The sequence below is a fragment of the Zootoca vivipara genome, chromosome 15 (genome assembly GCF_965207765.1).
Source record: "Zootoca vivipara chromosome 15, rZooViv2.hap1.1, whole genome shotgun sequence".
NCBI classification, from domain to species: Eukaryota; Metazoa; Chordata; class Lepidosauria; order Squamata; family Lacertidae; genus Zootoca; species Zootoca vivipara.
The window spans coordinates 41,998,711-42,026,392 of NC_142598.1; the positions used below are offsets into that span (position 1 = coordinate 41,998,711).

Here is a 27,682-nt window from a genome sequence, read left to right on the forward strand (position 1 = left end):
TTTTGAGATTATCACATATTTGGAAATTTCATTTCCACAGTTATGCTTCTTTTAAGATATTTTTTCATGCAAACACAAGTTAGAAAAGCATTCTTTCACCTGCAAGACTTGAAACATACAGGCTTTGGAATTTAACAATAATGAGATGGCATGATAAGAGCTGAACAATATTTACAGATTTTTGATGGGGCCAACTTGTGGGATGGAGGAGTGGGAAAACACAAGGGTAGGAAAACAGCAATGGGGATTAAAAAGAAGTTAAAGGTAAAGGTAACGGGACCCCTGGCCATTAGGTCCAGTCACGGACGACTCTGGGGTTGCAGCACTCATCTTGCTTTACTGGCCGAGGGAGCCAGCGTACAGCTTCCGGGTCATGTGGCCAGCATGACTAATCCACTTCTGGCGAACCAGACCAGCGCATGGAAATGCTGTTTACCTTCCCGCCGGAGCGGTACCTATTTGTCTACTTGCACTTTGATGTGCTTTCGAACTGCTAGGTTGGCAGGAGCAGGGACCGAGCAACGGGAGCTCACCCCATCGGGGAGATTCGAACCGCCGACCTCTGATAGGCAAGCCCTAGGCTCTGAGGTTTAACCTACAGCGCCACCTGCACTACTCAAAAGGTCATGGGTTTATGAGCATACAGAAACTACAAGCATATGGACCCCATGAACCAAGCCCTTGACTCTCTTCGGTTGTTCCCCAGAGGCAGCCTGGGTCATGACACCCTGGGCTCAGTCCGACACTCAGGCATCAGGAGGTACAGAACCTGAGGCTAGGTCAACAAAGCTCAACAATGCATTTCTTCCGGAAGAAACAGAAGCTGTGAAACACCAGACATGCACTTTTCCATATCTATGGCTCTCCTCCAGGTGCACAATTTTGCATATATAAAAAGAAAGTGTTTAAGATGCCAATTGATTAAAAGACTGGCTTTTGTGTCATGAATATATGGGAATTAACGCCATTTTACAAAGTGGCAAAAGACTTGCTATTTTGAGAGACAGGCTGTATATGAAAACAGTCCTCATATGGCAAGGACTCTCTGCAGAGGGATGTTGGAATCCCACTACAGAATTCCAGGTGACCCCCTGTCTGGCTTGGAGGGGAGGGTTTTGCTCCACCACAAGAGCTTCCCCACTTTGTATGCATGGGAGTGAGATTGAATGGGAAATAATAGAGAGAGATACTCCGAACATGGCTGTGGTAGGGGCCAAATCTGCTTCCTGCCTCTAGCAGTGTCAGCTCTGAAAGTCATATCTGCTCTTATCTATACAGGTCTGGGTCTTCGCCTAAAGAGTCACATTGTGTTTCTTGGTCGTACTGGAGCAGGGGTTCCCAACAAAATTTTCTCGAGGACCCCTCATCGAGCCGCTATTGTGACAAGGACCCCCATTAATGCCTAATCCTAAAATTAAAAAGTGAGAGCCAAATTAAGAGTCTTTTTATATTTTATATTTATACGTTTTTTACAGTTACAACAGAGTACTCCATCAGTATACAGTTAGTTTTAATTTTCAGTTCTTAATGAGATGAACCACTTTTTAACCAACGGTCCATTTTTAACTACGCAAACTGTAGCTTCCACGAAAAACAACGATTTGTTTACAAACACTACTGTTTTGCAAAGAGGCAGCGCGCGGCAGGGAGGAGGGAGGGGAATGGAGAAGACAGGGTACCTGCGCAGTAGCGCACAAATGAAGCCGACACGCGCAAAGCATCTTGGGGAGGTGAGCGTTAGTAGAATGCGCGCGCTGCCTCTTTGCAAAACAGTAGTGTTTGTAAAGCGCCACCTAGCGGCATACAGCAGAACTACTGAATCTATCTGATTCTAGTTTTGCGCTAGACTCTGCTCATGCAGGAAGCGGCCAAAACAAAAAATCTGTTATCATACGAAATATATTTAATATATTTTTTAGCATCTTGCGGACCCCTCTGGCATAGCTCGCGGACCCCTGGGGGTCCGCGGACCACCTGTTGGGAACCACTGTACTGGAGCATGGTGGAGTAGGAATTGGCAATGAAGAAGCATAGAGCAGTGAAATCATTTCTTTGCTTAAAAAATACTTAGTCACAACTATGACATCTTACAATTGTCAAATGAGAACAGAATACACATTTTGTTTAACAGTATGAAGCCTATGTTAACAATCCAAATAAAACTGGGTTATTTTTTTAAAAAATAATGCTCATGGTGGTTCGAGCAATGTTATAATGGTGAGGCAATCAAACAACTCAACAATTTTGCTGCACTGTCATTGTGTCTGAAAAAAGATACAGGGAGGAGTTGCTATGAGAGCTTAAAAGTAGAAAGGAAGATTCAGGAGGCAAAAAAAGAAAAGAAAAAGAAAAAAAGGAGCAACCAAAACAAGCATTTAGAAGGCAAGCTAGGCATGCAAATCAAGCAAGGGATTAGTTTACATGAAGAAGAGGCAACTTACATGGCTGTTGAGAAGAGAGCTTCTGTGAGTGGACAGACCATCAGACTTTTGCAGTGTCTCAATCGCCATTTCAATCTGATAATAGATGTCATTAAAAAAAGGGCTCAAGACAAGATAGTAATAAAAGACTGACCACAGAAATTTTGATAGATTGCCAAAGTTCAAAAGAAAACTTTAGTTCAAAGCTATTACAATTTATTGGGGGCATAGTCTTCAAATCTTTATCCCAGCAAATTTTGCAGCAACAACTGATTCAACAAAACTGAAAGAGCAAGTTATCAAAAAGGCCCATCCCCCACTCCTGCTCATTCCATAAAAAGAAAGAAAGAAAGACATGATTTACTGTTAAGCCACAATGCAGACATTTAAGAATCCTGAGCATGGTATAATATCCATAGAAAACAGATAAGCATCCTAGAAAATAAGTATACAAAGAACGTCAAACACTTGGTTGAGCCTGCAACCCTCTGCTCCGTTCATTATGTGTCCCTTGCCTGGTGATTCTTGAAAAATGATTGAACAACTTTAATTAATCTCATGATTTAAACGGCTACCAAACCACCACAATTTATTCACTGGGCTAGCACCCTAGCCTTCCAAAGACAAATGCAGATGAGCAGGAGAGAACTACAGTCAGATCTGGTCCTTTGCGGAAATGCTTTTGCACTGCAGAAATGTATGCCACTGCTCAGTTTAAACAGGGTGATGGGCTCCGAAATGGGGGGAACACAAGACAAATCTCCGGATGTGCCTTATGGAACATACTGTATGCTTCAAGCACATCTGTTCTTTCTTTGCATCCTGGCCTTGTGTAGATGTCCTTACGTAGAATATATGCATTTGCACTTACAAATAAATTCTGTATGTGGGAATATATAAAAACAGAAGCATTTTGATAGAACTTCCCATTTCCCTCTTAAGCTGCTCAGAGAGATAGTAACAAATAAGCTACTGTGATGATTCTGATAAAAACAGCATGAAATCAATTAGTTGTTGAGGGGGGAAAACACTACAGAATGGACAAAAACATAAAATGTTTTTATTTTTCTGAATGGAGTCTTTTTAGAAGACATTCTACAATGATCAGATTATGAAGAGACCAATTGAAGATAGGATTTGTCTGTGTCAAACCACTGTCCAGTCCAGCCAAGGCTTGTCTATTCTAACAAGTGGAAGTCTTTCCCAGACCTCCTAGCCGTCTACCTTTTTAACTAGAAATGCCAGGGGTTGAAATGTGACCATTTACAGCATGTCCCCTCCCACTGAACTTCAGGTCCTTCTCATAGGACACAGAAAACTGTAAAATACTTTATTTAGTAAAACATTCTCCAGGAAATCTATTTAATTTTTTATTATTTTAAACCACGATCTCAGTGAAGAATCTTCAAGGTCTCTAACAAAGTATATTAAACATGCAAATCAATTGAAATTTGAAAAACACCTAAGAGAAACAAATTAGCAGTGGTGTTGATCAGAAAAGCAGGAGCAGGAAAAAGAAGTAATCAGGGCAACTCAAAAGCCTGCCAGAAGAGGACCACTTTGGCATGATGTCTAAAAAACCAAAAAGAGAAGCGCGAGATGAACTTCCCTAGAGAGAATTCTGCAGCTTTAGAGAAGACATTGCCTGCATGTTGCAACTCACTGCAATGAAGATCCCACCCCCCCGTCCTCATGGCATTAGGGACCCAGACACTTTAGGGCATTAGAGCTTAAAAGCAGCACTTCAAGCTGAGCCTGGAAGCCAACGAGCCACCAATGATGTACAGTGGTGCCTCGCTTAACGAATGCCCTGCTTAACGAAATTTCCGCTTAACGAAAGGATTTTTCGAGCGGAGCTTGCCTCGCTAGATGAATGCGTTTTACGAAAAATTCATCTAGCGAATTGCGGTTTCCCATAGGAATGCATTGAAATTCAATTAATGCGTTCCTATGGGCAAAAAATAAATAAATAAAATTCAATGCATGCCTATGGGATTCGCTAGACGAATTTTTCGCTCTAAGAAAAGACCCGTGGAACGAATTAATTTCGTCTAGCGAGGCACCACTGTAACTGCAAAATTGGTGCTGTATGTGCTGCTATTTCCAGAACTCATAGGCAGACATATGTAAAGTACAGTATTGTACAGTGGTCTAACCTAGAAGGCCAAAGATACAAGGGACCTTTCAATGCAAGTGATTCCATCTTTGAACCTCTTTCCTGATTCAGCTCTTTTTATGTTCTTGTATTCTCAACAGCATCTTATATCTAAGGAAAATTAATTGTTATGGGGAAAGAAGAAGTAGAAGAGTTTGGATTTGATATCCCGCTTTATCACTACCCAAAGGAGTCTCAAAGCGGCCAACATTCTCCTTTCCCTTCCTCCCCCACAACAAACACTCTGTGAGGTGGGTGGGGCTGAGAGACTTCAGAGAAGTGTGACTAGCCCAAGGTCACCGAGCAGCTGCATGTGGAGGAGCGGAGATGCGAACCCGGTTCCCCAGATTACAAGTCTACCACTCTTAACCACTACACCACATTGGCTGTGTTTTAGCCCGCGTCTTGCCTATGTATTCATGTACTGGACAGAGGAGATGTTTAAAACAGATGAGAACACAGTAACAGAAAGTATTGTACTATACTCTCAAGTAATGATTTTTTGAAATTATTTTGAAAGAACATATCACTAAGCTTGTATTAATAGACTAATAACTATACACCCTAGTTTTCTCTAAATCCATGCAGACCAAAATGGATGCAAATCTCAAGACACATGAAGCATTGCATGGATCGTCCATATTCACACCTTCAGTGTACAACAGGACTAATGTGAGTATACAAATCATTATAGATCTCCAGAAATAATGTCCTCCTAATAATACTCTGTTTAGACCTGCAGTGTGCACAAATACAAATCAATCTTCTGCTTGCCAATAACAGGCTACAATTGTGAGGGGAGCTGGTGCTGCTTTCCACAAGTAACGACTCCCGACTCCACGTCTGTATATTTCCAGCTTTTTATTATACAGTGGTACCTCGGTTTATGAACACAATTGGTTCCGGAAGTCTGTTCATAAACTGAAGCGTTCATAAACTGAAGCGAACTTTCCCCTTGAAAGTAATGGAAAGTGAATTGATCCGTTCCAGGCGGTCCGCGGAGTAAGCGTTCATAAACTGAAGCAAACTTTCCCATTGAAAGTAATGGAAAGTGGATTAATCCGTTCCAGACGGGTCCGCGGAGTACTTAAACTGAAGCGTTCATAAACTGAAGCATGGGTGTAATTGGTTCCGGAAGTCTGTTCATAAACTGAAGCGTTCATAAACTGAAGCAAACTTTCCTATTGAAAGTAATGGAAAATGAATTAATCTGTTCCAGATGGGTCCGTGGCGTTCATAAACCGAAAATTCATAAACCGAGGTGTTCATAAACCGAGGTTCCACTGTATAGCTATGTACAAGACAGAGCTAAAGTTCTCGTGTGCATTCAGTCACTGAAGTGGCATCCTGCGGAAACACCTCCAACACATCAGCCTGGGAATGGCTAATCTCCTCCTTTCTTCCCTACGTTCAAGTCCTCTGTGCAGTTGGGACCACGGAGCCACCACTTCTCCCTCTCCTCCCGAGCTACGAGCTACTCAGTTGCTGCCCAGGCTCTCTAGCCGTCAGAGTGCCTCTCCTCCGCGGGACTCTCTCTGCGCCTGCCTGTCGCTACTCCATGGTGTTCTCGGACTGCCCTGGCATTGCTCGGAGCTGTCAGCATGAGGGACCACCTGCGCCACCTCACCGGGCTCTCTGCTGACCCCTGGTGGTTCCCTGACAACAATGGCAAATAAATAACTGAAATGTGCCTGTCATGTTGACTTCTCATCATGTTGATATTCTCACTAAAGATAGCCTCTATTTAAGATAACTCTTCCAAACTTTTGGGGGAAATTGAGATAACAATGTATTGGAATATGCAACTGTATGAATGTGCTAACTGCATCTTTTAATTACCAAGTCCCTATTAACACACACACACACACACACACACACACACACACACACAAAACGTTTTAGAGAATATGCATGCCTATTCAAACAGGAGAGTGAACAAATATTTTTTCCACACAGAGACATTGATTTAACATTTGTGCACAACATACCACCATATGTTAAGGAAACAATTCACTACTAATCGTGTGTGCTATATTATCAGTATGTACAATGTGCTTTCTGCTTAGAACAAAAAAGTGTGCTTTCTGCTTTTAAAAAAAATGTTCTCAAAAGAACACTTGTTTAGTTATTGGGTGGTACATGGAATATCTTGCATTTGAAAAGGCAAATGTTGTGCTACAGTAACTCATAATTATGGAGTTGGCAGATAATTATGCAAATTAAGAAAATTTGCATAATTTGTTTCTAGTATGTCTAAGCAACCATTTCACTGCTCTTTTTAGGGCCTTTTCTTGCATTACTCTGGTGACATGGAAGTGATTGCCCCATTTGTATTTGAAAAATACTTGCTCTTCCCCACACCAATAAATGTATTGGGACATGCAGAAAGAGCTGCGGCTTCCCTCTCTACCAGTGGTTTCAAATTGGTGTTCTGTGGACCCCCTGGGGGTCTGCATACCCTAGCCAAGGGGCCCGTGGCACCATCCACATAACAAAAACTACCAGAGAGATATCAAAATTGTCAAAAGTAGGGGGTCTAGGGCTTGACTTTTGAAAAAACAAGGGTTTTGCAGCACTTAGCTAATTGGGACCCAGTGCTTTACAGCAAAGCTACCCTTCCCATCCTGCCAGTTTTATTTATGAAGGAGCCCTTAGCGGTCCCTCTCTTTTGTCCAGTTTCCACACAAGGCGAAACCATGATTTAGTGCCACATGCATAAGCCAAAAGAAACCCAAGTGAGTGATTGCACTTTCTTTAGCAAGCCAGTTCCCTAATCTGTGGCTTGAAGTGGCCTTGTTTTGAAACGGACCAGAGTTTGCTATGAACCATCATCTCTGCTTCATCTGCAAAGACACTCCAGCCATGTGGGAGGAAAGAGAACAGCGCTCTCCTGCACTTAGCACCAACTCATGGGAATGCAACCTCTATTCGTTTTCACACTTTCAAGTTTCTCGATAGAAACTTGTTGATTTTTTAAAAATAAAATAAATAAATAAAATTGTTCACAACTTCAGCTGCTTTCTGAACTCAGTACCGTATAAAATTCTGCACTCATATGGAAATGAGGATTCTAACCAATCACATAAAGCCTCTGGTGGTGCATAAAAATATGGCAAAATCTATTGGCTTTCAGGAAAAGGTAGAACATTCACAGAGAGGAGTGTGATTTCATACCTTTCTCTATGTCTCATTTAAATCTTCACAAATTCTAAATACTTAAAGCAGTGCACTCCAAGACAAATGCTTCAGAGCAATGCTGCAGATCAACTGCTGTAGCAAGAAAACATCTGCAAAACATCAATAATTGTGACTAAAAAAATGCCATTTTTTGCATCTTCCGGTTACTTTTCTCTGCAGTTTCTCTCAATAAGTTCCTTGAAATTTCAGCCGTCCACTACTAATTCCACACAAACGTGGAACATACACCTTCTTCAAGGTCACTACATGTCAGGAAATTCCTTTAGGTAGTGTTCTTGTAGAACCAATCAACAAAATTCTCACGGTTTCATTGATCCTATGGGCTGGCGTTAGGGGAGCAAGAACTTCAAGCTATCACTGAAGCACAAATGTCTTCTCCTTTCCCAGCTTATCACATCAGAGAGAGAAAGCCAAGATGAAGCACTTGGCTCATCCTGCTCTATAAAGGAGAAGTGGTCTTGCTCCCCTCTCGTTTCCACTTATGGGCACTACAACTTTGGAAGAATCTTCACTCCCTATCAGCCACGAAGTGGACAGTGAAGAGAGTTGTCTGCCTAATGTAAGAAGACCCTATCCAGGGTGAAAACAGGGTGGGCTACCAACATCAGTTTTGTCAAACCCTGGCAATAAAAATGACACAAATACTGATTCAGCACTGGTTTATACAATGTAGAATCTTTCCAAAACACCAATATATAAAAGACTCTTAGTAAAATATCAGCTTGTGTCAATATTCACACAGAATTCTCAAAATAGTAAACAGAGTTACTCCGGATGTATCAATGTCTTACTTGACTCCTTGATTAGTTTTTGTGATCAAACGTAATCAGCAGAGAAGGGAGCTGAACTTATTTTAGAAGCCCACCTTCATAAATATGGGCTCCCGTCCGGCCTGTTTTCAATGGGTGATCCCTGGGTGACAAGTGATGGATGAGAATCTCTCTGCAGAACAGGAAGTGAGGCAAATGTCTGCAGTCGCCCTCTGCCCTGCTGTGGCCCAGGCATTCTCTAAATCTGTCCAGTCCAATCTGCTCCAAGTCCCCCAGTCTCCCCAGAGGGGTGTGTGTGTGTGGCCAAATGGATTCCCTTCCATCAGTGGGCTGTTACCACTCAATATCACTATCACTATCTCAGGTAGGCAAATGAAGTGAAACGTTCATTGCCAGCTCACATTGATTTGGAGAGGGACCAAAGTGAACAGGGGAATCTTACTTATAATTTGAAATCCTCTGCCTAGATAAATCAAGGTCTGTTTATTCAGGATAGCATTCTTGAATTAAGCACCAATGAAAAATCTTGTGTAACCCGCCAGTGGCATAGCGTGGTTTACCAGCAGCACACATCAAGAGGCGGTAGGGCTCAGAGGGTGAATGGAGCCTGCCTTACCAACCTAGTCCTGGCTACTGTCAGAGCGCCACACACCCCAGAGCCAAGCGGGACTGTGCTGTGCCAGCTACCTGCCTATTGAGGGGAGCAGGCCAACCGACACGGCCCTTGGATCATCCCAGCCTTCTCACACCACCCTGCCAGCCCTGCTCCACTTCACGAGGCTGGGATCGGATCTGAATTATTAGATTGGCGAAACTCAGAACTCAGCCTCACAAAGCCATGCAGAGCTGGCAGGGTGGGGTGAGCAGTGCATCCCAGGGCCATCACCCCGGCAGCCCCCCCCCGTGCCACACCCCTGTAACCTGCATATTGTACTTTTAACACCATTTAGCAATGCTGAAATACAACGCTGAGAACTAACTCAAGACAAATCCGTCCTTTCTAAAGTAAATACAATTCTAATCTGGTTCACAGTGACAAAATGAAATAAAAAACTATCATAATATCAATGAATCCAAACATCTGATTTCAACATAAGCCTTGTCTTTCATATTCATTGTCACTCATTTCTATGTATAAATCAACAGCTTTTCCCATTCTGTAACTATTTCACATTGGGATTTTCAAAAAATGAACTTGTGAGAGGTGACAGAAATACTGTCATCAATCTCCAAATATAATACTGATGTCATCAAGTAGTTGGTGAAACTGGCATACAGAGAGCTTGGTGGATTTCTTTTTCTTGTAAATGCATTATAAAAGACTTAACCATTATAAAACACTTAGCAGAGTAAGCTTCCATGGCATATCGTTAGAACAAGATACGCAAAGAACTTCTGGAATCGTGAAACAGCTTATTTTCTACCGTACTACATCATTGGGGGTTTTTTTGGGGGGGGGTTGCAGTTGCAAAAATAATGAGGAAGAATACAGTAATTATGCAGTTCAAAATAGGGGCAGTATTTCACATTACAGAACAAATATAAAATTTGAATTTACCAGCCACTTTTTTGTCTTTTGCTATTTTAACACCAATTAGTCATAATATTAAAAAGCACACAAGCTGCTTGAAAGTTTCTCTTTCAAGCTCTTCGGTTTTTTAAAATCTCTCTTTTTAATCTGCCAAAACAGATGGTACATGCAACAATTATGGATAGTGCTGTGTATGGCATCAGCAGATGAAAAGTATGCTGTACAATTCCTACAATTCAAGATTTATTTAAAAAAACAACTGAGAAGTATTTTTAAATAAAAGTTTTTAGCTGTAAAGAGGAAGTGCAATGTATCTACAATTTATATGTATTATGTAATAAACTATTTTTAAAAAACCCTAAAGGGTTTATTTTTTTAAAAAAAATTAATCTGATTTTCAATATACGGTATTCATGGTTGGTGAACCTTCTAAATCAAGGGGTCAATATTTTAAATGTATGTAATTTCCTTTTTTTAAACTTGCTTTTCGTAGTCTGCATCCAAAAATCCCTATACATTATAATCTGAACTTGACATAACTACACAATGCCTTATGAGATTTCCTCTTCAAACTTAAGTTCTCTTGAATGCTAATCTACAAGATCCACTGACTTTACAGAGTGGCTTTTCTCGCAAGGCAGAGAGAGTAGAAAAGGAACCTCAGAAACCTTCGTTCCCTACAAGGCTTTCTGGGTTTCATTCCCAATGTTTAATATTTCTCTCATTAATCTCACAATGTTGTTTATTTTGGGTTTTTTTCCTCCTTTCTCCACTGCCTCTGTATTTTAACAGCTACTACAAGCAGGTCTATTTTATTTGTATGCTCTCCTCCATTTTGCGCAGTCCTCCAGACATTTCAGGACCACAACTCCCATCACTCCCGACCATTAGCCATGCTGGCTGGAGCTGATATGAGCTCAATAACACCTAGAACACCACAGATTCTCATAACATAATGGCCTTGTACAGATGCAATGTTAAACCATGGTTTGTGAAGCTCAAAACTGGTTTGTTTGTATGGCTTAAGCTGACTAAGATCACTCATCATGGTTTGTTGAAACCTGGATCACCCAAGTTGTGCGTGGGCAGGAGGCTGTCAGGGGAATGTGAAACTGAGAAGTTTAATGTCTCCCTTCCCCACTGAACAATCACCGCTGAGAGGAGCAAAAGACAGCCTCGCCTGGCAGCAAACTACATAATGGGGGTGCAAGCAGAAGACTTTCAGAGGGAAAGGACTTTTTCTTCAAAAGGATTGTGGAAGAAGAATGCTCTATTGCTGAGGAGCTTTCTGGAGAGGCCAAAGATCTCCAAGGCGAGTGTTTATGTTCACTTCCCAGTTTCTGCAACCAGCCAATGGTAAGGCAGCTGGTGATGCCTTGCTAGTCAGTGTAGAAGCAGGGTATTTGCAGAGGAGCTGAAGGAAGAGCACGCCAACACTAGACAAAACAAGCCATGGTTGGTCTGAATATCAGTAAGCTGGACCCTGGACTATTCAACAAAGCATGATTAAAACAAACTATCACTTACTGCTACAATTTATATTAACCAGGAATAGGGTTGGTTGTTTTAAGGAATAAAAAGTTCTCAAACATTGAGTTCATTTGCATCCACCTGCCATTTAGCAACTTTACATGCAGTTGCTAATCTCTGCAGTCAAATGCCTGCTCACATGGAAACTACAACTGTGACTGAAGCTGCTATCAAGATCAAGAAAGCTAAAACATGAAGGACAACCACATGGAGAACTACCTAGAGTGACCCAGACAGGAGACATGAAATCCAGAGCGGAAAAGAATGCAGTGAAAGAAGCTGTGATACTCTCCTTATATTTAACTAAATTTTCGCAATTTTATTTCCCCACAAAGCAAATATACTGAACATGGGTTTGAGAGAAAGCCGCCTCTCAATAGATCTGAGTAAAACCATGGAAGAGAATGAGACTTATACTTTTCCCTTTCTTTTTTTTGCATGGTGGGCGTCAATGATTTGGGGCCAAGCCCCCTGTGACCCATTGCTGTGAAGCTTTTGTTCATTTCAATGTCCTTGAATAGAGGTTGCATGGCAACAGGGCCAGGTAGCCCGTGCCTCCATTAAGCAAACCTGGAATTTCTGCTCCTGAAAACAAACATGCAGGAAAGACGTAGCTGAAGAGAGAGCGAAGTGCCTGGGCTACTTACTGTGGCTGGGGAGGCGCGCGTGGTGTGCGTCACGGAATGGCCAGAGTTCTCCATGGAGTTGCCAATCAGGTAGGTTCCTCCCGTGCTGCTGATGAGCTGTCCTCCCGTGACGCCCATCTGAATGCCTCCAGTGCCCACCATACTATGAGAAGAGACCACAGTAGTCACCTGTGCAGAACTGCCTTGGGTATCAAAGTAATTCCCTCCAGTGTTTTGGCTGTACATCTGAGTTTCTGTGTAAGGATACGTGGTTGTTCGTCTTCAGGGGAAAAGAGAGAAAAGACAAAATTGTTTATATGCATCCTTTTACTAGAGGAAGACAACTGTTTCACCACGGAGTTAAGTCCACAGTGGCTCACATCGAGCTAAATATTATTTATCATTTCTAACAGCATTTTCTATTGCACAAAGTCTTTAAAATTTATTAGCTTATAATCTAAGATGAATTCTCTTTTCCTGGAAAAAAAACTACCAACTATTTACTACAAAAGTAGCAACACAGCAAACTGTTATTCCCAATGTTTAGAAGCGGAGATGACACACCCTGAAGCTAAGAGAAAACACAACAAGCGTGTAACTACTGAGTCCATCTGTTTCAAATGCTCATTCTTAGTGATGTCAACTCCAAGTACTTTTGAGCTCAGAATACAAAATATTAATTCACAGTAGAAAGATGACACACACTTACAGGCGGAAAAAAATGGTTCAGCTTAGATGCTGAGAGTGTGTTGCCATGTTTGCCCATATGTATTCAAACTTCTGTGTGAAACCACGAGCGCTATACAATAACTTTAAAAAGAAACAAAAGCAGATTCTCCAGATACCAGCATGTCCAACGGAAAGCACAAGTGATGTATACAGGAACGAGGCTGTGTGTGTGTGTGTGTCCCTGTGGACACAAACATAAAATCACAAGAGTTGGAAGGGACCCACAGGATCATCTAGTCCCACACCAGTTACCATTTTCATGTGCTCAAGATGATTTGTGTCTTTCTGACATTTCCCTGTGGGAAAGAAGTCAGGTAGTAGTAATTCTGATGAAAGAGAATGGCATTGAAAGGGTAAATCTTTTATATTTTCTGAAGTTTCAAAGGTGGTGTGCACATGGCACACTCCCACACATTGATTTATTCCCAGCTGACTCTATTAGTTCTATGGAAATGTCATGACAATGATCTGTCACCTTTTATAAATTAGTACTTCTGCCACCTCATCTTGCCTCAGCATGTACCTGAGCTGAATGTGACCCTAAATTTTCTTTCATCTGCTCATTCAATAGGCTTCGCTTACCTGGAGCACACTGATCTTTCCATGCAAAAGTTGCTCTTAGGTTTAGTACTGTTTTACAGGTGCTTTTCACTCCATCAAGAAAAGGATTTTCCTTTCAATTAATTATTTTCTACTCAGTTAAGTGTTATTTCCTTACAGGCAGCCTAATTGCTATAAAAATCTGAACGCACAGAAGAACCTCGATTCAAACACCTGTTCATACCGCTGTAGTGTTTAACTTTACCATCTATTTGCATAGGGTTCCTTTATGATTGTTATTTCAACAGTATGTAGTGATAGTAATAGAATTTAATAACATTAATGCATTTAATCATATTAGCTAAAATTACTGTGGGGAAAGTAGACAAGATTTCTTAGCTAAAAATTAAGAAAGCTGCTTACACCCATCAATATTTATGAGAACAAACACAAGTTTTTATAGGTTTTAAAATGATTTCTTCCTGCAAAGCAGAGATGTTGAAAACATTAACCACAATGTAATTTGGAGGCAATATATTTGGAATTCTTATGGAGAGGAGAGGAAGAATGCTAAGATGGCCCTGGGCTTCCATTTTTGGCAGCACCGCATCTGGTTCACACATCACACTAACTAGCCCAAACCAGGGCTTCGTACAAATGCAGGAGGGTGCAAGTTCTCCAAGGGAAATGGCAGCCCCCTTGCTCCTCCCCAGTTATTCTGCGGGTGGTTTGATTTAGTGTGTTGCCCAAACCATAGGACAAACTGTGATTGCAGCTGGGAGCTAGCTTAGGGTAAAGGTAAAGGGACCCCTGACCATTAGGTCCAGTCGTGACCGACTCTGGGGTTGCGCGCTCATCTCGCATTATTGGCTGAGGGAGCCGGCGTATAGCTTCCAGGTCATGTGGCCAGCATGACAAAGCCGCTTCTGGCAAACCAGAGCAGCACATGGAAACGCCGTTTACCTTCCCGCTGTAGCGGTTCCTATTTATCTACTTGCATTTTGACGTGCTTTCGAACTGCTAGGTTGGCAGGAGCTGGGACCAAGCAACGGGAGCTCACCCCGTCACAGGGATTCGAATCGCCGACCTTCTGATCAGCAAGCCCTAGGCTCAGTGGTTTAACCACAGCGCCACCTGGGTCCCTAGCTTAGAGAGAGGTAAACCACGGCCTTGGGCTTAGATGACATGGCTTGACTCAGCACAGCAGCAGCAGCAGAACCAAGGGGCAATGCGGCCACATTCCCCTCTCCCAGAGCCTGCCTGCTTGCATGTTCACGGTAATGTGCAAGCCAGGCAAGTGTCTAATTCTGCCCTTAGGAAACAGCTTTTGCAACACAGGGCATGAACAAAGGCATCTAGAAGGCTGGATATATGAGAAATAAGGAACATAAGAGTCACAATACTAGAGACCTATAATTAATTAGAGATATCTAACAACATAAAACTGAAGTAGTAAACTTGATTACTCTTCCACTCAAAATGATAATTATAAAAATTCAGGCACTATCACTAAACTGATCTCTTTCTGTCTGCACACTGCAGGTGGCATATAATGGTCACATTCATCCATGAGAAGTACATTATAGTGGTAGAGAACAGGCAATACAACCTCGAGTCATCCACTTAAAAGTGTACTCTTTGTACTTCACTACTCATAGATCAACCGTCTGAAAACTCACAGATCTGTGATGTGCATAATATACGGACTAGAATGCTGCTTCTGCCTCACTGAAAATTTCCATATGAGCACAGCAGAGATTCTCTACCATAAGGCAGTTTTATTTATGACCCGGTATTGTAATGACGTATGCACCACTTTAAGGACACTGCGCTCTCTCTCTCTCTCTCTCTCTCTCTCTCTCTCTCTCTCTCTCTCTCTCTCTCTCTCTCTCTCTCTCTCCTCCCTCCCTCCCTCCCTCCCTCTCTCTCTCCTTTCAAAATTCCTAGACTCTGTAATTATCACATACTCCCAAGACTGTGTAATTATCACACACTCCCATAATCAGAACTGTTCAGCTTATTTGTGGCATTAGCTTATTTATGCTTCCTGTGTCTACTGAAAAGGAAAATGGCAACCATGGTTTTTATCTCAACATGGGCTTCACCTATTTCATGTGGCAAAGAAAGAACCCCACCCCTCAAGATCATTAGCTACCACCAGGAGTTAACCGTGATGGAGCTGAAAAAACAAAACAAAACAAACCCAGAATGAATCCATCATTCACAATTGGTGAGGGCGGTTTCATATGTTTTCCCATCTTGGGTCCTATGTGCAGCCTGCATGGAGAAGATCTGCATGTATGAGTGGGATGTCCAAGGTGAAGGACTTACATAGCTCCGTTGGTGTAGACGGTGTCACTTCCCTCCACGTACTGCACCTGCGTTGGGTAGACATGCTGGACCTGTTGCACCGTTTGCACTTGCTGAACCTGCAGAGAAACCAGTCACAGGATGAGATACATTTCCCTCTCGGCCATTCGGCACCTAATCTCTACTGGTGCTAATTATTAGTGAGCAATAGACCAACAGTGAAGCTTCTTAAACAGATTACAAAACAAACCCACAGTCGGATGACTACGGACAAGCTCCCCAAGGCACGCTTGCCTTATTTATCTGTACAATTTTATTATTTGTATAATGAAGTTCTAGTAGTATTCTTTGTATATGCTTCTCTTGGAACCTGACTGGGTTCCCCCAGCCACTCTGGGCGACTCACAACATATATAAAACAGTAAAATATAAAACATCAAAAAGTCACTTTTCAGCAGGTATCCACATAACGCAACGCAACATAACATAACATAACAACATAATATTTTAGAAGAGCTTTAATCTTGTTCTGTAAATATACTTGAATTATCAAAAAGTGACTTAGCAATGTTAGTTTCATGGCTAATTTTTTTTTAATGAAGGGGGAAAAATACTGTGCACTGTTCAGATGCTATGACAAACCATGGTTTGTGCTAAAATAATAATTCAAACCCAAACTATAGGCTGTGCTTGGACAGAACAATGAACTAAGGTTTATTGCTGAACAAGTCCAGGCACGCCTGGAAGAAGCAGAAAATTTGGATCCCTTCCAGTCGGGATTCAGGCCTCATCATGGGACTGAAACTGCCTTGGTCGCACTGGTCGATGATCTCCGGCGGGCTTGGGACAAAGGGAAGAGCTGTTTCCTAGTTCTGCTGGATCTCTCAGCGGCTTTTGACACCATCAACCATAACATCCTTCTGGACCGTCTAGAGGGGTTGGGAGCTGGGGGCACTGTAATACAGTGGTTCCGCTCCTTCCTCCTAGGCCGCGTTCAGAAAGTGGTGGTGGGGGATGAGTGTTCGGACCCCTGGGCTCTCACTTGTGGGGTGCCTCAGGGCTCTGTCCTCTCCCCCATGCTTTTTAACATCTACATGCAGCCGCTGGGAGAGATCATCAGGGCGTTTGAGCTCTACATTGGGCTACCTTTGAAGGTGACCCGGAAACTACAACTAATCCAGAATGCGGCAGCTAGACTGGTGACTGGGAGCGGCCACCTAGACCACATAACACCGGTCTTGAAAGATCTACATTGGCTCCCAGTACATTTCCGAGCACAGTTCAAAGTGTTGGTGCTGACATTTAAAGCCCTAAATGGCCTCGGTCCAGTATACCTGAAGGAGCGTCTCCACCCCCATCGTTCTGCCCGGACACTGAGGTCCAGTACCAAGGGCCTTCTGGCGGCTCCCTCGTTGCAAGAAGCCAAGTTGCAGGTAACTAGGCAGAGGGCCTTCTCGGTGGTGGCACCCGCCCTGTGGAATGCCCTCCCATCAGATGTCAAAAACAGCTACCAGATTTTTAGAAGACATCTGAAGGCAGCCCTGTTTAGGGAGGCTTTTAATGTTTAATAGATTATTCTATTTCATTTTTCTGTTGGAATCCGCCCAGAGTGGCTGGGGAAACCCAGCCAGATGGGCGGGGTATAAATAAATTATTATTATTATTATTATTATTATTATTATTATTATTATTATTATTATTATTATTAATATTATCATCATTATTTGAATGAGTGCTGTCAAGCCTTGGGCTCATGTATCTCTCTCCTCTCAGCTTGCTGTCAAGCCTTGGGCTCATGTATCTCTCTCCTCTCAGCTTCCATTATGGCTCCAAGGAGCTCAAAGAATTTTGTTTGCCTTTTTGACAAAAACACAATTCAGCAGGAAACGTGAAGGCATGCAAGGCGTGGTTAGTCTGCAGACTGTGGTTTATGAAGGTGGCTTGTTGCAATAAATCATAGGATGACCCCAGTTTATGATTCAGATGCAACCCCAGACTGCTGTTAATCCGTGAAACCTTCCCCTCTCCTCCTCAGGCCCTGATGGAAGAGCAGGACAGTACAATAACAGAGAGGGTGAAGCTGAGGCCCAGTTCTATTTGGGGGGGTGGTGACGGTACTCACCGGCAGCTTCTCCCCCTGCCCTGCAACAACCACCGTGAGCACTGCCAGCGAGGTGTCCAGGGGGCACCCAGCCAGCAGCTGAGCCCAGGGCACGCGGGGGAAGCACATCACAAGCTGCACCCCCCATTCTGGCACCCCTTGGGGAGTGGGGCGTGGGTGCTCCCGTTTGTTCATGCCATGGCTCCCCATGCAGCTGAACGTCTCTGGGGGGTGGCAGTGGTGGGACTGTGTGCCACTGAGTACCACTGAGTACCACCAGCAAAAGCACTGCTGAGGCCGACACTCATTCGTATGTCTAACACTGCAATATTTTAAGTGCTGACACAATCATGCAAACCATGGTTTATAGCTACTTCCCTGCTCAATAATCTTGTCCCTGGGTGCAATGGCCTCTGGAAGCAAAACAAGGGACTATGGGTTTTCTATTCAGACCTCATACAACTTGTTTTCCAATTCTCCTTTGCCAGCCTATTGCATAGCATGGTTTGTGTCAAACAACAGTCATACTTCCCTAAACATGGTTTGCTGCAACTTGGAACTTAATTCTGTCAGCAAATTTTGCCTTTTAATAATTGTCTATTTCCTCCAGGAGCACTGCAGCTGTCTGGACAAATTCATGCTATTTTCTGTCAACTGGATTCTGAACTCCTGAAAACACAACAAAAATGCAGCTTATACTATATTTTATCCTGACCGCTCTGCTGCATGATATCTGTTTTCCAACAAAATTACCCTGGAATTCATGTCCATATTTATACATTCTATAGATTTATTTGTGGATCTTCAGATGTTATCCTCGAAGATAATCGAATGAGTAAATATGAAGCAGAGCTGCCAGCAGTCTATTACTCACACTACTTTGGGTACTAGCAGGGGGTACTGTTTATCCACACATTGAGAGAGGATAAAATATATTCTAGTCCTTAAGTGCTTTTCAATTAGATGCCTCTGCTACTGTGTAAAGCTATAACCAGCAAATTAAATATCTTCTCTATTTTTTGCTATTCACATAAATCTTTGAAAAGCCATCAGTACAAATTCTTCATTTGAATCAATACAAATACCTTCACTTTAAAAACAAATCATATACTTTTAGTGAAAAACTGAGGCCTTGTCGTCCACTAACCCACATCTTGTAGAGAATGACTTCTGTGCAATTATATTAATTGATTTCTCTTATTCTCAACTGTGAAGTCTTTCCATTTTGAATCTGCTTACAAACCTACAGTATGTGAGGATTTAATAATTGTCACAATGTGCTTTTTAAAAACACCAGGCCATTTTCGTTCTTGCTGTTTTGAGCTTCTGGAAACTATAAGGTGCTTTGACTACTTCATTCCAGCTGGGGCTGATTTCATGAAATCCTGATTTGTAGAGTTGGAAGGGAGCTTGAGGGTCACCTAGTCCAACCACCTGCAATGCAGGAATCTCAACTAAGGCATCTGTGATGACCTCCTCCCCGTCTAGGTCACCTAAGACTTACAACTTGGCAAGGGCACAAGTCAATGGGGGGAGAGTACCAAGGCTTTTGCCCTCCCCATCTCAGACGAGGGCAAGCAGCCAGTAGGAGTCGGGAAGAGTTCCCAGAGCAGGAGAGGCAGCAGGAGACGGAGGGCAACCAGAAGGCAACTTCTTCCTCTCGCTCAACACTGAGATCGGTCATCCAACATCCACCTCCACAATCTCATTTCCCCAAGACACATCATGGATACAATTTATGTAGACAATTTATCTCTCCACCAGGCCAGGCCATCATCAATCCACAATAGTCAGATCACAGAAGGCTCACTGTAAATAAGCCCACCACCCACTTAAGCAAAAAAAAAAATTGTGATTTATTCTTTGGCCATTGTACCCCATCCAGGGTATAAACTATCTCTTCTCTACCCCGTCGCACACCCAGGGGATATAACTCTCAAAGGCATAAACCCTATGAATATCATACGTTCAGCCTCTCATACACCCCTAATTGTGTATGCTTCATACAATAAACAATATATACAACATATGTACCTAGGGGTTGTTGGGACTAGTAGCTACTGAGAGTGAGGGAATTTGTGCATTTGTAAGTGCGGGTGAATGTGTGCAGCTGTAATTTAAGGAGGCATGAATATATTTGTTGTTGTAGTTCCCAATTCAGACTGCATTAAACCCAGTGACTCATCAACAGATTTTAAGTTAACCAAGCCACACTTAAAAATGTAAGATTTTCCATCTCCAACTTGCCTGTACAATGCACAAGATCTCAATATATGAAAGGAGTTGAACAGGTGTGATTTCTGTTTACGTGTCTATAAACGGCAAGACTGTATGGGCAATTTCAATATAAAAATCTGTTAATCAGTAAATGGGAAAAGAGTGAGCCTTTAACAGATTTGTGAAAAAAGACAAAATGGAATTACAGTACTAATATCCTAAGGATTTTTTTACAAAACCCCAAACTTATTCTCTCTAGACTTACATATCAACAAGAGACCTGATTTAAGAGAACTCGCCATGCTAGGATTATTTTCTAAAACAAGAATTGTATAATGGTGGTTCCCTCATTGTGAGAAGTGAAGTTACAGGGAACCAGACAGAGGGCCTTCTTGGTAGTTCCACCCTGTGGAATGCCCTCCCATCAGATGTCAAGGAGATAAATCCATATATGCTCGAGTATAAGCCTACTTTTTCAGCACAAAACATGGATAACCCTATAAAACAGGGACGTCCAACTCCCAATAGACTGTGATCTACTCACAGTATTAAAAAACTGGCAGTGATCTACCCATTGTCATAAAAAAATCTAGCAGTGATCTACCCAAAGTTTTTGAGCTTTCTTGGGAAGCAAGAGTTGTTTAGCTTTAGTAGGAAGCCAAGGTTGTTGTTTTGCTGCTCTTTTTCTTTTTGCTTCTACTAAGGAATCATAGAATCATAGAGTTGGAAGAGACCACAAGGGCCTTCCAGTCCAACCCCCCTGCCAAGCAGGAAACACCATCAAAGCATTCTTGACATATGCCTATCAAGCCTCTGCTTAAAGACCTCCAAAGAAGGAGACTCCACCACACCCCTTGGTAGCAAATTCCACTGCTGAACAGCTCTTACTGTCAGGAAGTTCTTCCTAATGTTGAGGTGGAATCTTCTTTCTTGTAAGATCGCTGGGGGGGGGGCAAAGATCAACCAGGATCTACCAGGAACACCCTGTGATCTACCAGTAGATCACAATCTACCTGTTGGACATGCCTGCTATAAAAGAACCCTATAAAGGAAGATGGCAGACTGCATGGCCTGGGGCAAGATCATCCTGGCCTCACCTCTTGCTGGCTGACTAATGCAGGAGACGGGCCAACTATGCTCCTGATTTGGTTGGGGTGGTGGTGGGTAGTTTGGTGGGAGACCCTTAGCTCCCCACACTTTACATTACATTTATTTTGCTACAGGTGGCCATTTTAAATATTTTTACTTTAAAATCTATTATCAAACTGCCAAAATGTTTTGTGTGGAAGGCAGAAATTAAGCAGGACAAGACTTTTATTGCAGAGAAATACAATTACATAGAAAGCTTCACCTATTGTCAGTCTAAGTGTCAATACATCTTATTACTTGTTTGTGGGGTTCAATTCATTTTTGAGCTCTCCACTCCCATCTACAAAAGAGGGTACAAAATTGCATCTACTATTTCTTTTTGGAATTGATTTGTCTGTGTGTTCTCTATGAATCGGATGCCTCTCAAGATATTGTTGTCAAACTCGGCACCAGGATTTCTGACACAGGAGCATGGATTTTCATCAACACTGGGCCACCTGCTGCCCCATTCTGAACCAAGATGGTGGACTGAAACATGAGGTTTGGTATGCCTTTGCCTGATTTTTGGTGTGACTGGTCCAAACTGCATTGATTCCTCTCCCCCCCCCCCCATGAAGATACTGCTACCCCATTTGGTGTGATTTTGACAAATTTGGCATCATAGGCCATCTGCACCAACATGGATGGTTCTGAAGATATAGTTGCCCAAGTCTGCAGGAAGGTTCATGAGGTGGTCTTCATCTACTTTTGGATGCTAGATGCCATGTTGAATCAATATGGCGGACCAAATAAACCACAATTAAACATTAGCATCTCCCCCAATTGGGGGCATGTCAAGCATTTCCTGGGTTAGGTTGGAGCCTTGGCATAGTGTGTGAGAGCACATAGCCCTAAAACTCACAGAAATACTATCCATCTAAAAACCCATTTCTTCAAATTCCTGGGCACAGCCAGGCACTCCTAACTAGTAGAACATAAACAGTGTGCAAATCTTATGCAAATGTGTGTGTGTGTGTGTGTGTGTGTGTGTGTGTGTGTGTGTGTTGCAAGTGCAGCAGGAAAACCAGTCAACACACAGTTTACAAGGCCCAAACAATCTTGTTGGCACCTTTGGATGGACTAGGGGTCAGAATCAGTATAATGCAGCTTCCTATGCCATTTAAGGTCAAAACCCAAAAGCAAAAAAGGAAGACATCCAATGGTACAGTAAACAGCAGCAAGGACAGACAAATAACCTGAATTTACAATGGAAAAGTGAGCACTAGAAGACTGGCAAGATAATGAAAGAATAAGATCAACCTCACCACCACAGTCGTCAGGGAAAGCAGAATGTCAAAAAGAAATACCAAAAGAAAGAGCAGCAGGAGGAACTGTTTCCAAAGAAGACAACCAAGTGATCTTCTTTCTTTCCAGCAAAAAGAAACATGTTTTGAAAGAAAAAGATCCTAAAAACTGCAGATTTATTGAACACCAAATGACAGTTCAAAGAACCCCTACAAGAAGATGCAACGCAGAAAAACCTACATGGAATAGAAATGAGAGTAGAATGGGAATTAAAAACTGAGCAGGGGGGGCTCTGATTAAGACAAAAATGTCACCAGGTTTTCAAAAGCAGCAAGCCAACAAATGGAAGACAGCAGAGGAGAAACGAAAGAAAAGACAGCCCTTCAAACAAGAAAACTGAACAGAGCAAGAAACACCAGTGCCAAAAACTGAAAGTGACTGTTCTCCCCACTGATGCCCCCCCCCAACAGAAGAGGGTCAAGCAGGTTGCTTCCTGTATTATATGAGAAGCGTCCCTGAAGGTCAGAAGTGTTGCAGGTAAATCTTTAGTTCCTCTCCCCTGGTTCTTTATTTTCTAAAGAAACTCCATTTGGAGGAGCACTCTCCACTTGGCTAGAAAAGTAATGCCGAAACTCTGTTGAACATTGAGACAGAAAAAGTAAATTGGGCATCTACATGATTCAAGTCTGAATACCAGCATAGTTTTCATATGTTTTCAAAGGATGGGGAAAAGAAAATGCAAAATACATTCTCATGGGACATCTGCCTTGAAGAGCAGGCTTCCTCAACCTCGGCCCTCCAGATGTTTAGAGACTACAATTCCCAGCATCCCTGACCACTGGTCCTGCTAGCTAGGGATCATGGGAGTTGTAGGCCAAAAACATCTGGAGGGGCCGAGGTTGAGGATGCCTGTATTAGACACTGATAAACATGTGCAGGACACAATTCTATGTTTCAAGTTAAAGCTCCTGGCAGTGCAAGACAGGAGTGCCTGGAGTGCTATGGTCCATGGGGTCACAAAGAGTCGGACAAGACTAAACGACAACAAAGCTCCTGCACCCATTTTCAAGGCCAGGAAAGATGTGGCACACATCCCAATTCAACCTCTTTTTTAAATGGAGAGATCAGAATTAGGGATCCAGCACACTTAGGAAACTAATCTGCATTTCAGTCTTAGACTCCCGTTTAACAACCACAAGCCGTTTCCATGAGGTTATAGAAAGTGGTGAACAAATGAACCAAAACGAAAAGACTGGAATATCAGAATGTAAGTTGGTGACCAAGGTCAGCACACCATTCAACTTTTCAAGTCTGACCCTCTAGCTGATTTCCAAGAGAGTAAGGAAAGATGCAACACACAATTGGAAGAGTTTCCTTTGTGCACGGAGATATCCAGTGGAATAGCAACAGCTCAAGGGCAGTGAGAGCAGATGTGGCAAAAGAGATTGCAATGTGGTACTTGAAGCAACGCCTCTCAAAACACTGTATTTTATTAGTCATTATTTTCATTGTCATTTGCAGAAGAAAGGCATACCGAAACAAATTACATGCTTCTGTAAAATCTGCTGCCTCACAGGAACAAATGGAACATCAATTTATACAGCATGCTGCTATTCAATGTTTGTCAACAACATCAAAAGTGGATAAAAACATTCAGCGCAAAATTAAAAGCCACCTTGAATGACAAAAGCGAAGCATTATACAAGGGATAGTATTGCTCCAGACAATATGCTTTTCATACAGAAGACTGAGAGAAGCTAAACCAGCTCGATGCATTCAGATTTATAAATTCAATTTGAAATTTTAATTATAGCACTTTCAAATAAAGCAGACTAAATACTGTATTTTTCAAGTAGCAAAAACATATAGAGAATAATAAAACTGTTAACAACAAAAACTGGGAACAAGTCTAGTTACGTAATACAATCTCCACAGCTAACATTACATTGAGCATGTAGTGTCATTTCATGCATATTCTTAAGGTATTGATGGTTAATATAAGACAAATCGTAGTAGTTGCTGGGTGAGAATTGTTATCATCTTCCCCATTACATACGAAAAGACAGGAGACCAAATTTCTCTTTGTAATACCTTCTGCCCCCCTTTCTAAGACTGGTGAGTCGCACTGAGGCAGCCACATCCCGCAAAGGGGACCTCAGCCTGAGACTGCCAAACAGAAGCTTTCACCAAACGTGGAGTTATCAATGGGGGTAGAAACCCCTAAATCTTTATGTCAAATAATGAGGTCATAATCTATGTTCAATGAAAGCATGCTGAAGCTGGATTTGGCAAATGAAGTAGTTCAATTATTTTAGAAATGGTATCAAAGACCCTGGTATTCTACCTAGCATGGAAAAAGGTTCCCAGATTCCCACATCCCTCCAGCAGAGAGGATTTATTGATTTTTGTTAAGTGAACCAGAGTCCAAGATCACCCGAGAAAGACCTTCAGAGAAGCTTCATAAAGACAAGATAAAATGATTTTTTTAAGGTGGAGTCCACCATTTAGATCCCTTCCAGTCGGGATTCAGGCCTCATCATGGGACTGAAACTGCCTTGGTCGCACTGGTTGATGATCTCCGGTGGGCTAGGGACAAAGGTGAGAGCTGTTTCCTAGTTCTAGTGATCTCTCAGCGGCTTTTGACACCATCAACCATAACATCCTTCTGGACCATTTAGAGGGGTTGGGAGTTGGGGGCACTATCATACAGTGGTTCCGCTCCTTCCTCCTGGGCCGTGTGCAGAAAGGGGTGGTGGGGGATGAGTGCTCAGACCCCTGGGCTATCACTTGTGGGGTGCCTCAGGGTTATGTCCTCTCCCCCATGCTTATTAACATCTATATGCAGCCGCTGGGAGAGATCATCAGGGGGTTTGGGCTGGGTGTCCATCAGTATGCTGATGATATCCAGCTCTACCTCTCTTTCAAATCAGAACCAGTGAAAGCGGTGAAGGTCCTGTGTGAGTGACTGGAGGCGGTTGGAGGTTGAATGGCAGCTAACAGATTGAGGTTGAATCCTGACAAGACAGAAGTACTGTTTGTGGGGGACAGGAGGCGGGCAGGTGTGGAGGACTCCCTGGTCCTGAATGGGGTAACTGTGCAGCTGTTTATCAGCTCCATCTGGTACGCAGGCTGAGACCCTACCTGCCCGCGGACTGCTTTGCCAGAGTGGTGCATGCTCTAGTTATTTCTCGCTTGGACTACTGCAATGCACTCAACGTGGGGCTACCTTTGAAGGTGACCCGAAAGCTACAATTAATCCAGAATGCGGCAGGTAAACTGGTGACTGGGAGCAGCTGCCGAGACCACATAACACCACTCTTAAAAGACCTACATTGGCTCCCAGCACGTTTCTGAGCACAATTCAAAGTGTTGGTGCTGACCGTTAAAGCCCTAAACGGCCTTGGCCCAGTATACCTGAAGGAGCGTCTCCACCTACATCATTCTGCCCGGACACTGAGGTCCAGTGCCGAGGGCCTTCTGGCGGTTCCCTTGCTGCGAGGAGCCAAGTTACAGGGAATCAGGCAGAGGGCCTTCTCGGTAGTGGCACCCGCCCTGTGGAACGCCCTCCCACCAGATGTCAAAGAGAAAAATAACTCCCAGACTTTTAGAGGACATCTGAAGGCAGCCCTGTTTAGGGAAGCTTTTAATGTTTAATAAATTATTGTATTTTAATATTTCTGCTGGGAGCAGCCCAGAGTGGCTGGGGAAACCCAGCCAGATGGGCGGGGTATAAATAATAAAAAATAAATTTATTATTATTATTATCCACAAGCCATCCCACTTATTTTCATTCATTTCTTTGCCTTTTTTGGTCTCCTATACTAAACATAAACCTTTTGCATTTCCCATACAACATTCCACAAACATACAATACAGTAAATCAATGAAGCCCCACTTTTTATGTCACAATGAGATTTAGTACACACGGATTAGAATACTATAATTAAAAAAATCCTTCCAGTAGCACCTTAGAGACCAACTAAGTTTGTCATTGGTATGAGCTTTCATGTGCATGCACACTTCTTCAGATAGAATACTGTATTAGAATACTGTAAGGGAACAAAGTCCCTCCCTTCTTCATTCTACATATTTTGCGAATGAACCAACATTGGAGAAGCTGGGGCCAATTAGGGTGCATTTTTAAAAAGATTTTCCTTCAACCCTTGACCCACCCAGCCTTGTATGAAGCTAACACCATTTACATACTAATTATGAATCTCCCTTTAGAGCTCCATACAGAGCTGTGATAAACACAGATGGTTCTAATCCTGCACTTGGACTCCATGACTGCAATTGAAGACAGGAGGCCAGTGGGGAGGCTGCCTTTGGGGAGGGAGCAGCCTGGATGAGGGGAGAAGAGGTGCAGCAACGCCCTGAATCAAGGCTATTAGGGGGCCATTTGAGCTGGAGTAAAACTGAAACACAGAATTTTTCTGGTGATATGAGAGACTACTTTGGCTTTGCATGAAAATGACTTGTTTTCCATGTTTCATCCACATCTGACAAGCAAGCACTTTACCTGTTGTTGCACTGGTAATTGCTGTACCACCTGGGTGGGCACGGCTGCTTGGCCAGCTACAGAAGTCTGTAAAGTCACTGTCGAACCTGTGTCCGAACCAGTCTCTGATGTCTGCATTGTCGTTTCTGCATGAAATTGAAAAATAAGCAGGTTAAGGGTTGTGCTCTCTTTTAACAACTGGCCACTTCAAATGGCCACGTTCCCTTAATAATCCAGCATCTTCCTCCTCTGGTGAGAACTGCACCCAGACTCCTGAGGAAGCTTATCAGATGTGGAAGAAGAGAAGAGGTCCGACTATAGAGCAGTAACTGGTGAAGAAACAAAAGGGATGAATAATGGGGAAATGTACAACAGGGACCCTCCCAAGGACACATATTTGAACCTGGGCTTTTAAACTTGTTCCTTAATGATCGAGTGTGATCTGAATACCAAACTATGATACCAAATTGTTCAGAGTGGTTAAAACAAAAAGCGATTGCAAGGAGCTCCAAAAGGATCTCTCCAAACTGCGTGAATGTGCAGCAAAATGGCAAATGCAATTCAGCATCAGCAAATGTGAAGTGATGCACGCTGGGCCAAAACAAACAACAACAACAACAACAAACAACAACAACAACAAAACCCTATATTCCACAAAAACATTCATGGGGTCTGAACTGGCAG

At 42.7% G+C, this 27,682-nt stretch overlaps 1 protein-coding gene across 4 annotated transcripts in view; it reads right to left on the bottom strand.

Annotated features, from left to right (window-relative positions):
- RFX3 (regulatory factor X3) overlaps positions 1–27,682 on the bottom strand; it is a 128,730-nt gene that overhangs the window by 36,733 nt on the left and 64,315 nt on the right. For 2 of the 4 annotated variants that reach the window (XM_035140656.3, XM_088658853.1), the window contains exons 2-5: positions 27,020–27,144; positions 15,831–15,928; positions 12,252–12,510; positions 2,442–2,516 (exon numbers count right to left, since the gene is read on the bottom strand). In XM_035140656.3, the coding sequence (XP_034996547.3) occupies positions 2,442–2,516; positions 12,252–12,510; positions 15,831–15,928; positions 27,020–27,136 (549 nt within the window). In that variant the 5' untranslated portion in view covers positions 27,137–27,144. The remainder of the gene's footprint in view (positions 1–2,441; positions 2,517–12,251; positions 12,511–15,830; positions 15,929–27,019; positions 27,145–27,682) is intronic. The other 2 variants (XM_060268982.2, XM_088658854.1) reach the window with 1 other exon arrangement.